The 15,143-nt window shown below is 41.9% G+C and overlaps 1 protein-coding gene across 6 annotated transcripts in view; it reads right to left on the bottom strand.

Annotated features, from left to right (window-relative positions):
• Nucleotides 1-15,143, bottom strand: part of LARGE1 (LARGE xylosyl- and glucuronyltransferase 1) — a 283,073-nt gene that overhangs the window by 2,742 nt on the left and 265,188 nt on the right. For all 6 annotated transcript variants that reach the window (XM_048059080.2, XM_066996856.1, XM_066996869.1 and 3 more), the window contains 2 exons: nt 8,679-8,825; nt 3,376-3,571 (listed from right to left, as the gene is read on the bottom strand). In XM_048059080.2, coding sequence (XP_047915037.1) covers nt 3,376-3,571; nt 8,679-8,825 — 343 coding nt within the window. The remainder of the gene's footprint in view (nt 1-3,375; nt 3,572-8,678; nt 8,826-15,143) is intronic.

Here is a 15,143-nt window from a genome sequence, read left to right as displayed (position 1 = left end):
TGAACAGCCACAGAGCTTCTCCAGAGCATGCTGGCGTTAAAAGAAGTGGTGTTGAACTTCTTCTGGTTTGCAGACTCCAGTCATATGTACATTTAGGAGTCTGTGCTGGGACATGGATTACCTGCAGCTCAGAGGCACAGTATTCCAAAATATTTTGTTAGGGAAAGAAATTTATGGGAGAGAACACACTTGAGCTAATAAACACTGGGGTTTTCACCTACAGATAGTCCTTCACCTAACAAACTACAATCAATGAGAAGAGACTGAAAACTGCTGGATTATGATGCTACCAGAAACCAAGTGTTTGAGCAACAGATCCCCAGATGAAGGTACAAAGCTGCAGTGCTGTCCCATAAACACTTAGGGAACAGTAGCATCTGTTGGACAGCTAGGTGCAGATGCAGCTGTGTGGCTGCTCCTTTCTCATTATGGGAGTGCCTGTTCCCTGCCAAACAGTGCTACAGAGGTAAATCTTTGTGCCAAATGACAATGCTGTCATACATGGGAATTGGCCCCTGTGAGCTTCTGTTTGGGATGACAAGTGTACAGGAAGAGCAAAATATTCTGATGCTCACAGGCAGAACTCATTTAGCTGGAAGAGACTTGGAACTAATGGGGAATCAAACACAAAAACAAAGGCTGCCATGATAGAATGAGGATAGCTGATGAACAACAAACTACGTAACTTCTCTGCAGGACCTTAACATTAAGGGCTGAATCCGCAGAGGAAGAAAAATCTCCCTCATACAATCTTTTCTCTTTTGCATTTCTTCCTCTGTTTGCATCTCAAGTCTGCCATCCTGCGGGTCAAAGACTTTCTATGCTCTGCAGTGTAAACGGTCCGCAGAGCAGTGCTCCCATCCCTGAAAGGCCTTCAGCCACATAGAAGTGCTCCAAAAACATAAGCCCCTTTGAAAGACGCTGGGCTGGGGTCCTGGAAAAAGAGATGCTCACTGTCTAGTTCCAAAATCACTGGAAGAGTGGGGAAAGGTTTCCTAATGGCCCATCTTTACTATAAGAAAACATCCATTGAGAAAGCAAAGCACTCGCAGGAACCTCTGTCCCTATCTCACAGGTTATAAATGCTTTAGACAGAGACTGTCATTATCCATATATTTGTACAGTATCCAGCTCAGTGGACATCTGCATGCCCCCAGAATAATAATGACGATTATCTCCACGCTGTGTGACGCTCTGAAGGATGGTAGTGGCGCCGGTCCTTGGTGAGGTGTCTCCCACAGTCCTTTTGACACACGCTGCAGTTGTGAGGAGCAGGGAAATAACTCAGCTGAGCGGCTGTTTTGTCTGCTGATAATGGAGCCAGCCAAACAGCTTGCAGCAACATGATCCATGAACGCCCTGAAGCCAAAGGAATGCCTTATGGGTGCTCTGTGCAGCGTTTCCTCCTTTTTATGGAGAGGATATTGCCCCATTCATCACAATTCCTTCCTTCTAACCTCAGGAGCAGCCAGGCAAAGGAGACAGAACTTGGGAGATGGATCAAAATTTGCAACAGAATGAGTGGTTGGGAGATCAAAGCTCCCTGAGGAAAAAGCCTAAATAAACTCCAACTAGGAGCACATCTGAATTTACTGTGAGGAAAACAGAACAAGGTAGTCCAGCGTATTTTGGTCTGGCACAGGGAATTTAATAATTTTAGCTGACATAGGGGAAAGTAGCATGTCCCCTCCAGCCTGATTTTGTGGGAAAACAGGCCAATACCCAAGTTGCTACAGATGAAAATGAAACTTCTTTTCAAAGTGAGAATGTTTTTAAGGCTGGAAGAGTGAGAAAAACAATTCCCCAACTGAGTTAGTTCCATCCCAACAGCCTTTTTAAATACCTGTGCTATGATCAACTTTGAAAAATGTTCCAATTTCCTATGTGTGAGTCTGTATGCTGAGCAAATGTCTCTGAACAGAAGAGTTAAATCATGAGTGCTAGATGAGAGTTGCCAGTGGGAATGTAAGCCCTGATACCCAGATTAACAAATAAATCATTGCATTGGCACTCTCCACAAATGATAGTTAATTGATTAGTGTTTGGATAGTGCACTGGAAAATTAAAGTGCTGTAGCAAAGTATTATTATTAATAATAACATAATGGACAATATTTTTTTTGGTCTGTAATCATTTTTTTTTCCTCAACATAAGTAGGCACAAATTAGTTTGCAATGCCCTTTTTCAAACAGAGGGCAAGTGGCAGGTAGACCAAGGTGGCCATGTGGTTTTGTAAGCAGTAGAAAATACCCCTCCCATATGCCTGCCTGCATCAAAAGCACTGTATTCTGCACCCCAAAGATACAGTCTCCCAGTAACTTGCTGTATGTCTTGTGCTGCTCTGCCTCCTGCAAGCTGGTAAGAGTTGGGCAGAGAGGCATCAGCTGTATCCCAGATCCAAGTCCTCATAGCAGAAGCTTAGCATAGCGGGATACAGCTGGCAAAAAAGTAAGGTTTTTTTCAGCTAGCATGAAATGCCAATGGTTCAAAAACTGGAAATGAAATCAAACTGAAAAAAAAAAAAAAACCCAAACAGCAAAATAAAAAGAACTGCCATGACCCAGCCCCTGCTGATTAACGCACTGGTTAGCTTCACATCCAAGAACAGCGGGGACATGCAAACTCTGCCATTTCAGTGCACAGCAGCACCGGGCTCCCATGGAGCCATAACCAGTGCCAGTCTAAAGATCTAGGTCTGTGACAGGGATCTTGGCAGCTCTGAGAGCTCTGGTGCCAGTCTGGGACTCTCGAGGTCTCTCTGCATCCTTATTCTTAAACATTCTGTCTAGCAGTGCCATCCCAAGCCACAAATCCAAGAGGCAGACAGCCCAAGGATCAAATACCTGGATCCTCTGGAGTTTGCTGCTGCATAGCCAGAGACTTTGGAAATGTAAAGTCCTTGCCTTTGCAGAGATGTGCTGTAAATCCGGGCCAGAAATTGAAGATCCTTGACTTGGATTCAGTTTAAGATTGCTTTTTGGATTCTGAATTAACCGTTGGGACTCACCAACCTCTGTTTAACTGAAAAGCTTCCAGCCAGATCTATAGGTCTACAGATCCCACAGTAGGTGACAAGACTGGTAACAAGTGCTGCGGTACTTGTGCACACTGCTGGGTAGGAGGAATTGTGCCACTCTGAGACAACAGCTTTCTCAGCACTGACAGATGAACTAAGGAGACTCAGTACTCTTTTTAATGCTTGACAAGGACTAAACTGAGTGTTCCCAGCTCAAAAAAGCACTCATTAAGGAGCTCAGTAAGGCCGGGTGAGCACTTTGGCAATGCAGAGCTTGAAGCCTTTCTACAGAAGGTGGATTTCTTTTAACAACCCTGCTGCCCGCCCCTGTGTGAGTTATGCAGGCATCATCTCCTCACCTGTGCATCCAGTTCCATGATGTGAGCCACTTTGTTCCAGCCAAATCCAACAAACCGCCTGTCATACTCCGGGCAGTCCTTCCTCACAACAACGTATGGCTCGAAGTCTGCTTCCCACTCAACGCGGTAGGGGGTGGTGGCTGTTCGCCACTTGGCAAAGTTCGTTGGCGCGTGCCCTTTTGTCCAGACGTGATACCTTCAACAGACATAAATGGCACGGACACGGGGAGGCAATTAAACAGGACGCATCTTGGCGAGGCTACAAAATGTTACTTGTTAGATAAAACGCTCGAAAATAAGGACATTAGCTTACAGTTCACATCATCGTTTTCAGGACGCATCAGAGGCAATTTCTAGGACTGTTTCCAGCACGCTTCCCAGAGCCTCTGTGTGCTTGATGCTTAAACACATCTAGCTGGTGAAGGATGGTGTGAAAACACTACCTAACGCTAAAGTGAGGAACAATTACAAAACACACAGACAGTTCATCTGCGCTGCAAAGTGCTGTGTCTCATTCCTAGCAACCAAGTGGCTGCATCAGTGCTCTAAAATCGGCGTGAAACCCTGTAGCTCACACAAGGCCCTGAAAATTAGCTATTTCTACACCACAGTGACATTCACGATCTGTTTTGTATGCAATTTTATACTTTGTATGAGAGACACCTGCAGCTCTGGATAGATGTTCTGTTTTATTAATTACTGTTATTACTATGGCAGGAGCCAAAGTGCATAATTAAATTAATAAGTAAAATATCACATAAAGGCATTTCTGCTGCACTTTCTATATTGTGGGGGGTGCTTGTGTGATCCTGAGTAAGGTAATCAATTTGATTTACAGAAAAGGATCCTTTTATACTTCGTTAATCTTGTTTAGGTCACAGCAGATCCCTTCCAAGCACAGCTTGAATCCACCCCATTAGTGCCAGGGTCAATGATTCTCTCGCCCACTTACTCTTCTTACACCTTTCCAAAAATCAATGAGACAGGCTCTTTCTGCAGACTCATAGATTAAATAATGAAACAAAGGCATAGCAGGCCATCTGTATTACAATGCTCTGAGATGTGTAACAGAAGGGGCAAAACAAACATCCTGCCAGTTTGTAATGTAAGGTACATTGAATTCACGGGGATGACTCATGTGCTCAAAGTGAAGAGATTTAAGCTTTAACTATTTGTAGAGCTGGGACCTGGATTCTCATACTGTCGCAAGTTATCGTTAAAAACAGAGACGTAAAATCACAGCCCAAGAGTTTCCACTTTGGCTGTATACTCATGTGACTTATTACTGGACAGTTTCACTGACTCTCCTTGGTCAGGGGCAGTGCAGGAGGACAGGATTATTATCCACAGCACTGGGGTCCCAAGTAACCTATGGTCTTTTGAAAGCTGCATTTCTAAGTTGTAAACAGGTTGCATTACTTTCAGATATCTGCCTTGGGAACCAGGAAAAACAAAGCCTGTCTGTACTAAAAAAAAAACTGACAGTGAATGAATTAACCAGAGTTTATTAGAAACCAGTGCTGGATTCAAAAAGATTACAATCCTTAAAAGCCTTTGGAACCATCTCCAAGAAGCCCATCCCTTTTCTGGAAGTGACTTGGTAACCTATGCAGTCACTAATGACCAGCTATCTGTGATGGAAAAAATATAATCACAATATAGAGCTTAAAATGATATGGGATTGTGGAGGATGCTCTATCTTCTAATGTCCTACCTCCGGCATTTTGAAATTAATTATGATAATAACAATAATGACTACTAAACACTCATGAAGTGATTTGTATCTTCAAAGCCCCATGTAAACTTTGGTTAATTGAGAGATTCCTGCAGAGAATCAGGCAAATGCTGCTGTTCCTCTAGTAACACTCTCCTACTGATTAAAGCAGCGGGGGTAACAGGACACTAGCCATAAAAACATCCCTTACGTTTGACCCTTTTCAGGGATAGCAATGTAAGCAGACACAACAGCTCAGGTATAACCTCTGTGAGTGGAGAGAGTGAACCAGCAGGAAAAATTAAATCGTGGGGAACAGACAATGAAGAGAGGACAGGGAAGTGGGAGTGGAAAGAGAAAAAACAGAAAGGAAGGAATAGACCTGACCAAACCAAACAAAAAAATACCAGAGATCTTTTACTTGCCTCTTCAGAGCAACTGATGTGAGTGGAGGGAAAGTGACAGACAAAAGGGCAGCTAAGGTCAGGACAAATAGGAATCTCAGTACAGGATGCTCAAATAAGGTGTGAACACGCTAATTACTATGGAATAATCAGTCTGGAAGTTAGAACTGTGAGAGTTCAGGATTACATACATATATGTACATAAAATATGGGTCTAAATATATATACGTGTACATATAATCTGCTGGAGTTAGGTCTTGGCCAATGACTAATCGTCACATGAAATGAACTGCAAAATCAGAATATGCAGACACCATTACACGGATGTCCTTATAGGGGAAGCTGCCATAAAAGAGTGAGTCATTTCCAACAGACTTTACTCTCAGTGATGCTGTTGTGAGAACTGGTTCACTGTCTGTATTGGTCTTCCATCAGCAGGACAAATGGGTAAGTCTAGGTCTCCCACTCAGAGCCTTTTCACCCAAGATTTAAACGCACCTTGAATTTTAAGGCCACACTCAATTTCGCAGATTTTTGGGAGAAGTCTCTCTTTGTGAAAATAGTGACCAAGATATTTTCGATAACACTGGAAATTTTGAAAAATCCAAACAAAATCAGTTGATCTCTGTACAGTGATTATGAGTTTCTTTCCCATGGTTCATATAAAACATCTACCAAAAAAACCCACCCATAACTGTTTTGGATCAAATGTTTCATCTTACTTTCTATATCCACTGCTTTTTTTTCCAAAATACGATTTCAAAACTACAGCAAACTTTGCTAAAGTTAGCAAAATGAAATTGTTATTCTTCTCAGAGTGTTCTACTTCACTCTTCTGCCCTGTCACTCAAAGCTTCATGTTTCAGTGAGAAAAATGTTTTGGTGAAAGAAAAACTTCCTCAGCTCTGTTCTCAGATGCTTAAACATTTTGCTGGATTGTGGATGCAATCAGTTAATTAGTTAATCAGTCGTTGCTGGTTATGTTTTCTCAATATGATGCATCTTCTACCAGCTGTGGTTTTCCTTGTGCCTGAAAGCTGTGTCGGCAGCACATTCGTGGTTCATCAGCTATTACCCAGCCACGAAGCAGGCACATCCGCAGGAGGCACAGTCACAGCCAGCACCTGCACACGAAGCCATCAAGCCGGGACAGAGCATCCCACTGCTGCAGAGAGTTTCCATGCAGCACACCCTGTCAGCCACAGATGCTCACACGTCTTCCTTTTCCTTTTGGTGGTGACTGGGGGATGTAATTGAGAGCCGTTTTGTACTCCTTAGCTGCCCAGAGGTAGAAAAGGTCACCATTTGGAAAAGAGGTGACAAAAGCAATTTCAGTGAGGGAAAGATTGTAATCTACCGTGTGGTGTGAGGGACTGGGATGCTGCAGGCACTCTCAGCAATCACTGTCACAGCAGTCCTCCCCAGCTCACTCCCACCCGCTCAGCCTTTGAATTGCAGCATTATTAAAGCACCTTGAAGGTGGAGGTGGAAATTCTCAGCCCGGATCACAGCTGCTTTGTGGCTGTTGATAGATTTGAACAATGAAACGAGCCAAAGCAAACTACGGAAGCATTTGTAAAACATGTCCTACATTAATATGTAAACCAGCTACAGTTCGCATGTCCTTCAGTTCTTTTTTAACCTTGCTCTGGCAAAACTCCCACTGATGTTAAAGAGATTTTTGCCTGAGTGAGACTTGAGAAAGGAGGTGCAAATCTGTCTGTGTGCGGAACATGCCAACATGCTGAATAGCTTGGAGATGAAATCTGTAGTGGAAGGCCACTGCTGTGCAGGCTGAAAATTTGACTGCTGGTGGAATGTAACAGCTGAAAATCCTGAGGGTGTTACTTTCCACTGCAAGGATTTTTTCTTTCAACTATGGGAGAAACAATTACTCTCTATCAACAAATATCTTGTTAATTTGTACTTTGTTGACTGCTAAGGAATGACAGGGGAAAGATGCTTGCTCTACCAGTAACCTTAAGTAATTTTCCAGAGAGGGGCATGCCTCCCTAATATCTCAGTCATCCCGAGCTTCTATTTCAAGGTAGTCATGGGTAGAGGTAGGGTCAGAATTGTGTTTTCCAGGCTCACACAGGCTGTCTGCTTATGACGTCTGCATAAAGTTGCATGAGAGAAGGGTGGCTGCTGCAACTAGAGTGGTGCATAATGCAGGGAATGGAAGTAGTGTGAGGAAAGCTTTAAAGTAAGAAAAGGATGGGAGATGTGATAAAGAGCTGTGCTGGCCATGGATAACACTTAGTGTTTTCATAGTTCTTATCTCTAGATCTCAAAATACTGTAAAAAGCAGAGGTGAACATTGTTACCTGCATTTCAGAGACGGAGAACAGAGATGTAAGAAAGAACTGATTCGTGTATCACCTCCCAGCAGGACACTAGCAGAGATGGGACAAGAACACAGGTTTCCTAAGCCCCCTCCCTGTGCAATATCATAAGGCCATATTGTACTCTTGCCATCACTACGATGCTTTACAAATGTCTGCTAATCAGACCTTACCACACACCCATGAGACAGTTAACCCTTGGTAGCTGCATTTTAAAACTGAAAAGTCTGACAGATAATAGAAGTGACTTGTTCACAGCAACAAAAGGAGTCTGTTTCAGAGAGGAGCTCTGAATTCAGGTGCTCTTCATTTCTCAGCTTCTACTCAGAGTATACTTTCACCTCTACATTGGGAAACTCTGGCTATTTAAGCAGCTGTTTCATACTTTTTAAGAGCACATGGCAAGCTTGTATTTGTTTTTCCAATCAGTCAGTATGAAACCAAACCAATGAGCAGAGAGAAATTATTTTTGGTCACATGAGGGACTCAGCTATCCAGATAGTATTTGGCAGCCAAAAAGGAAATTACACGCACATGAGTGTAATGGTCGCGCCTGATTTTGTAGAGCAATAAAGAATGACGAAAATAAAACAAATTCAATTTAACAACTGAAGTCCTTCAGTAGGGGAGCGTAATACTAGCTAAAACGCTGAGCTTACAGATGGAATATATCCACATATGATTCTGTTCACTGCCTCTCTATGAAAAGGGAAAAAAATCCAATACATTTCTTAATGGAGCTAGGTAGCTGACAGAAGAGAATAATAAAATATTCACAGAACATCAAGAAAACTCTTTAGAGATAATGACCACAGGTTCAACGAAAGTACTTTCCATTACCTGAATGTAAAGAGGGTTCCCATGTCCAACATAGATAGCAGCTCTGCTTTTGACTTGGGGAAGGAGAGGCGGTAGCGTAGGGTCTCAAAAGCAGGTACAATCAGAGCTTTCTTGGTGTTAGCCAGGTCTAGCTGGATGACGGACTTCCTGGAAAAGAGAAACAAATACGAGCAGAAAAATGTTAAACTGAGAAAATCACTTGTCATTTCAAAATAAAGAGCAGAGAATGGGCAGTTTGATACTGCAAATGTAACTATGGCTCATATTCTTTCCCATAGGTGCATTGTTTTTTCCTCTCTTTTTGAATCTGCTACTCTGTGAGCAGGGAGAACAGTACAGTTCAAAAAGAGCTTGTGTGTTTGGCAGATCAATGCTACCCTGCCCGTTCAGGGATGCCCTGAGCTGAATTAGGAGTCTGAGTAGGGCCAACTGACCAGCCCTGTAAGAGAAATGCAGTTAAATCTCTTTATGTTTCTACATACATGGGAAAGAGCTGCCCAGTCCGTGGCAGTTCTAAAGAACTGGGTTTTATTCAGGACTTTACAAGGTGAGGAGTCAGAAAGTTTAGTTGCATTTCAACCTAGCAGTTCTCTGGGTTATGCTGTGCCATCATATTTGCTTTTCACCTCCGCTTTAGAGCTCTGTGTGTCCTCTGAGGTAAGCATTACCTTAGCCCCCTTATGGACCAGGTATCTGCTCTCAAGAATGCTGGCTGCCATGAAGGTCAGTCTTTGTTCAAGGCAAGGCACAGATCTATTGCAACGTGGTGCAAATAACCACAGCTGGAAATTAGCAGAAGTGTTTCTTCGTTATCGTTAATCATGTGTATGGCAGTGTCTGGAGCTCAGAGCTCATTTGTGCTTGGCACTGTACGTAAGGCAAAGAGGTTTTTTGCTACAGAGAAGAACTGTGCACTGGGTGCAAAGAGCTACCTCGCTTTTTGCCTTCTTTTGCTGCAAGTTGTTCAGTGTGGAGACTTTCAGTGTGTGTGTGTACATGCAAGGATACTGCATTTTGTGCAAAAAGGCCCTTCCAGGCAGGGGCCTTAGGACAACAGCTTAGCAATCTTACAGACTGCCTGCCAGATGTGTTCTGTCTTTTCCTTCCTAGCAAACTAAAATTCAAAGAAAAGGAAAGAGAAGTTCATTTTCCATCCCCTGACTGAATCTTAGCATGCTTGTCATTAGAAATAACTCTGTCTTGATTTTCCTTTCATTATCTTTATATTTCGTAAGAGAAATATGCCTCTCTCTCCCTGTCAAAGTCAGTTCCCCTTAACAGGATTCACTGTCCTGGCTTTTATGTTACTGCAACAAGCAATCAAGGACAATGTTGACAAGCAAGAAACTCTACAGCCTTATAAGATGAAGGAATTGGGATCACTGTCATAATACTAGAAGGACCAAACAAACCACTCTTCTAAAGCACAGAATATCTAGAATGTATTTCTATTGCCATCAGAGAAAAAGAAAAAGAGCAGGTCTATTTAATAAAATCTGAATTTTAGAGAATTCATATCACCCTATGGGCCTGTTCTATAAAAGAAAATCTGTTCCCAAAGCCTTACTGCAAAGTTTGCATTGTTTAAAGAACCCCTGCCACATTCCACTGAATTTTTCACAACTGAAGGATTTTAACAGTGTCTTATTATACCTTTTTTGTACTTTCCTTATTTCTTCTCCCTCACCATCACTAATGGCCAAGATATCTGCATGTAAATAGATGAATCCTTTACAATCAGCCTCCACGACCTTCCAGAATCACTGAGCAGTGCCAGCACCCAGTCTTTATGATGCTTTTAATGTTTTTTCCTCTTCACACCTTCTCTGCAAGCAGGGTACGCTAATACAGTTACTCTGACAACATCTCAGGCTTTCTGCACTCTATGCAATCTGTCAGACTTGAGCAGTGCAGCTTTGAGGATTCAGTGCAAGGAAGAAACAGGTGATGTTTGCGGTGATGCTCATCCTCTGGGCTCTTTAAGGGAAGAGCAACTTCCATTTATGGCTGCTGCTGTCTCTTTCACGGAGAGCTCAAAAGCCTCATGCAAAACTCAAGGCCTCATCTGTGCTTGGCACTGTCCAAGGAGTAGGGGACAATCCTGTCCACCAAAGTTCACAGTCTGAAGTAGAACAAAGCTAAAGTAGGTATCGGTATTAAGTAAGGGTGTAAGGCAGAGTTGCATGTTACAACTAGTGTTGAGAGTGACTTATTTTCTAAAATATGGGAAACAAGTACAAAAATTATATGCGTATCAATAATCCTTTCACACACTCCCCAGTCTTGTCATCTGCAAATTTAATACAGGTGTCAGTGGCTGAACTGGGCCTTAGATCTCTTGTTGGAAAGAACAGATGACAATAGCTTTACAAAGAAAACCAACACAGAGTGAACAAACTGATACTTGAGGCTGAAATCACTGTAACAGTCCAAGGTTAGTATGAAAAAAAAAGCAGAATATGAAAACAAGATGCTTGTACTAGATGCAGTCAAACATAGAGAACCACCAGAGGTGCTTCGAGAGTAAAATAATGTAATGGGATAATCTTTGCAGAAATATTTTCAAGAGGTATGTGAGCATCTGAGGTGCATATTGTTAAGGCCAAAGGGTAGAGGTTCAGCAAAACTGATTTGGGAGCTGAGGGCAGCACTGATCTCTGAGTAGAACAGCCTGCTTTGAATGTGCACTAGATGACATAAGAGACTGACATAAGGTGAGGAAAGAATCAATGCTGATGTCCAGGTGCTGAACCTCAGTGACAGAGGACAACAGAGGCCATGTTAATTGCAATAAAGACAAGCAGGTTTTGGTAGAGAAAAGAACTCATTCCATTTTCTTCTGATAAGAAGTTGGTGGTCTGCTCCTTGGACTCCCAGCTGAAAATCTAACCTCTTCCTACTGTGTGGTGCTGTTTTTTTTTGTTTGTTTGTTTGTTTTTCGTGTTTGAGTGGAGGTGCCATTTGCAGGTTGACTGGTTTTGTGATACTTGGAATGGAAAATTTCCACTGTTAAGTGTTGCAACATATGTGGAATATAACGTGAGGAATACATCAAGTTATTTTACAAACCAGCACTGGGGAAACTTTTTAATTCCTGCACTATCCTTGTGAGAGCTGTTTTTTGGATTCTGTAATATCAATCCTGCACCCATTTTCCTATATCTGTCCTTTTCCCCAAACCCCAAAATGAGGATATAAGATTTTATGAGGAGGTTTCTCTTTGCTAGTGTTGTCCAGGAAACCGTTTCCCAGGCACCTTTGTGTTCAGACCCGATGTATGTCATTCTGACACAGCGAGGGTTGGGTTAAATTTCTAATCTACTAATCAACTCTATTTTTGTAAAGCATGGATGAAATGAACCTTAAATCACAAGCGTCTCCTCAGAGGTTGAATGAACTCCAGCATGTTGAGATCAATATTTTCATCTCCACAGTCTTTTCCAAAAATTAACAAATCATTTTCATCCTCAAGTGGGCAGATAGTAGTATCATTCCCATTTCTGCTGGATAAAGAAGCTCAGACACAGAAATACTAACAACCTAATCCAAAAGCACTGAATTCAGAAAAAATAAAATAAAAAAGTGTCCATTAATTCCAATTATCTTCCACCATTAGGAGCCTCAGTGATTAGCTCAAGATCAATGGACAAGGTAGTCATGGGGTTTGTTACAAGAACTGAAGAGTTGTCAGCCCAGTGTTAAATTCATCAGGACTTTCATCCTCTCTACAAAAGCAACCTTCAAAGGCACCCAACAAATAAAAATTAACAGGCACAACATGTAGTGTGACTCTTTCTGAGATGCTAAAGAGCAACCAGAAATATTTCACAATTCATGTTACAAGGAAGAGGTCTAAAACCTATGGATAGAATTTGGATGCAAGCTCCCAGTTTATGCTAATGTGTCCCTGGAAGCAAAGGGCATATTTTACACAAATATGTCAAGAAAGAACTTTAGTGCTAGCTGTGACAACTGTAGATACCATAAAGAAGCAGCCTGTCTAGTTATTTTATGTTAGAAGAGCCTTTAGGTTGACCCACACACCTTACTTTTTGCAACCAGAAAGAGCCTTTAGCTCTGGGGCAATGACAAGATGACCTCAGTAACAAATGACTGAAGGTGACAAAAGACTTCTGCTCAGCGCAGACCATAAAAATGCCTGAGTTTTGTAACCAGGAAGCCTTTAAATGATACATTTCTTCCCCTCTGTACTTTACAGGAGAGTAAGGTAGAACAAAAAGGGGTTTTGATGGAGATTAAAAGCATTGAAAAGGCATTACTTAGCAGCTGTGAAAAAGCTCAATTAACATAAATCTAAGTGCTAGCAACAGATACCTAGAGGGACTGGTTACCGTCAACTTCTCCTTCAAAACTGGCTGCAATCCTTCACATACAACGCCTTCAAAACAGGTTGAAAATGTTTTTCAAAATTCCTTTCTCTGAGAATACATACTCTGTAGAGACACAATATACAATATATGCAACTTGCAAGCGAGATGGAGTTGTCTGGCTCGTTCTGTATACAGTAGCACCTGAAACACCACATTACATCTTTTTGCATATGGTTTTTCTCTCTGAGGAAATGAGAATATGTATATTAACACTCTACCAAACAGTAGCTGCCATTCCAACAGACGGCGCTGATCAGCTACCTGAAGGGGCTGTGGGAACAGTCAATGTGGAAATTTACAACATATCTGTATTTAAAATAATCTCATTGCACCCACTGCTATTTTGCTCAGAAAAAATCATTACTGAAAAAGCAACAAAAGACTCTAGTCGTGTCCTCCCCTACCCTCCTTCCAATCCAGTCCCCCTTTAAAGAGCTGGAAGTAGAGGATTAGCAATTTCAATATTCCCAAGCAACAGAGATGCACAGAGTTAAGGTGGTGTGGGTCTCACAAAAGACTTGTAGAGCAATGCAAGGTCTCAGATGCAACAATGTTCAGTGTCAATCCTTTTTTTTTTTTGAACAACACCAATGTGTGGCATCACTGTGCATTTAGTCCTATGATACATTATCACCATATCAGAGTAATTTGTATGGCTGTAATGTCTCAAGCGCATTATGGCATGTCATTTTGTTTTCTTTCTTCTCTTCTTCGTTTCAATGCTGGCTGCCATCAATGCACTGCAAAGCAGCATGTAGGAACAAGCTGTATTTCTGGTTCTACATGTCAGTGTCAACAGCTGGTATCCTTCCTGTGTCCAGCATTGATCTGAAGAAATGTAACAGCATGCAGCACTTACGTCAAAGAACGGTATTGCTAATAACAACAGTCCTTGTACGTATCTTGAGACGGTTAATGTGTGCAAGAGACAGAATTATTCTGGAATCCTCATAGCATAAGTAAAAAAGAAATATCCCTAAAATAAGTGGGAAACTGGCTGACACAGTGGGATAAAGCTTCAGTGATATTGTTGAAATCCAGCATCTTAAAAGCCATAGTGAATTTGGCCCAGTTCACGGATGTGGAAAGTGAAAAAGGCAGCTGTCCACATGAGGGAGAAGTGAGAAGATACTTATTGAGTTAGCCTGAAACAAAGGAATTGATTCATAAGTTTACAATACAGGAAGGTATATTTCCCTTTACACTCCAGCACACCAGGCCTACATATCGAAAGGGCTCACCTACAGGCAGACCCTCACTGGAGCACTGTGATCAGGTTTTACCAAACTCAAAAAGAGATGAAAGACAAAACTGGTTAAAGACTAAGGAACTGAAATCCTTCTCTCTGGCCACAGGGTGTCCTCCTTGCTCTATGCTTTGGCCTCAGGTGACCAGCCTCTGTAGAGGAAAAAGGTCTTTATTAAAAATAGCTTTGTTAATAGATCAGAGATCTGTAGTTTGTTCAGCCCAACTTGCTCACATTCATTAAGATACAGTACACACTGAGGTTACTCTTCCCAGTTTCTTTACGCTAATTATTTTGCCTTGACAGGTGCAGGTCATAGTCATATTCTTAAGCTGGTTAGACTCTCATCCCCTTTTCAAGATATGGAGCTGGATAAAGAGTGTATCACAAGGACAAAAAATTCAGTATCATTCTGCATGTTTTTTCTGTCACTGACATTAAGAACCTGGGATGTTTAAGGAAATTGCTCAGTTCACATCTCTGCTAATACTGGACACTATTGTACATTTAATGACACTTAATCCAGTTCAATTTTCAAACTGTTTCTTCTGCTGCTTTAAGGAAATTGTGCTGATAGCTAACAGGTTTCACATTTAGAACCTTTTTTTTTTTTTTTTTCCTTTCATAACTATATTGTGTTACTTCTAGTTACAGCCTCTTCCTGTACCCTAAAAATTCTTGTGCCTTGCTGGGTGTTGTCACACTTCAAACAACTAAACTGCCTCTTTCAGAGCTGCTCAACTAAACTGCCTCTTTCAGATCTGCTCAAGTTGCATTATTTTGGGAATGTGTGAGAAGGGAGGGGTGTGGAAGGGCTGAGAAAGCATG

This window comes from Anser cygnoides, chromosome 1 (assembly GCF_040182565.1).
Source record: "Anser cygnoides isolate HZ-2024a breed goose chromosome 1, Taihu_goose_T2T_genome, whole genome shotgun sequence".
Classification (NCBI taxonomy): domain Eukaryota; kingdom Metazoa; phylum Chordata; class Aves; order Anseriformes; family Anatidae; genus Anser; species Anser cygnoides.
The sequence above is the reverse complement of the archived record's forward strand: the minus strand, read 5'-3'. Positions and strand labels throughout refer to the sequence as shown.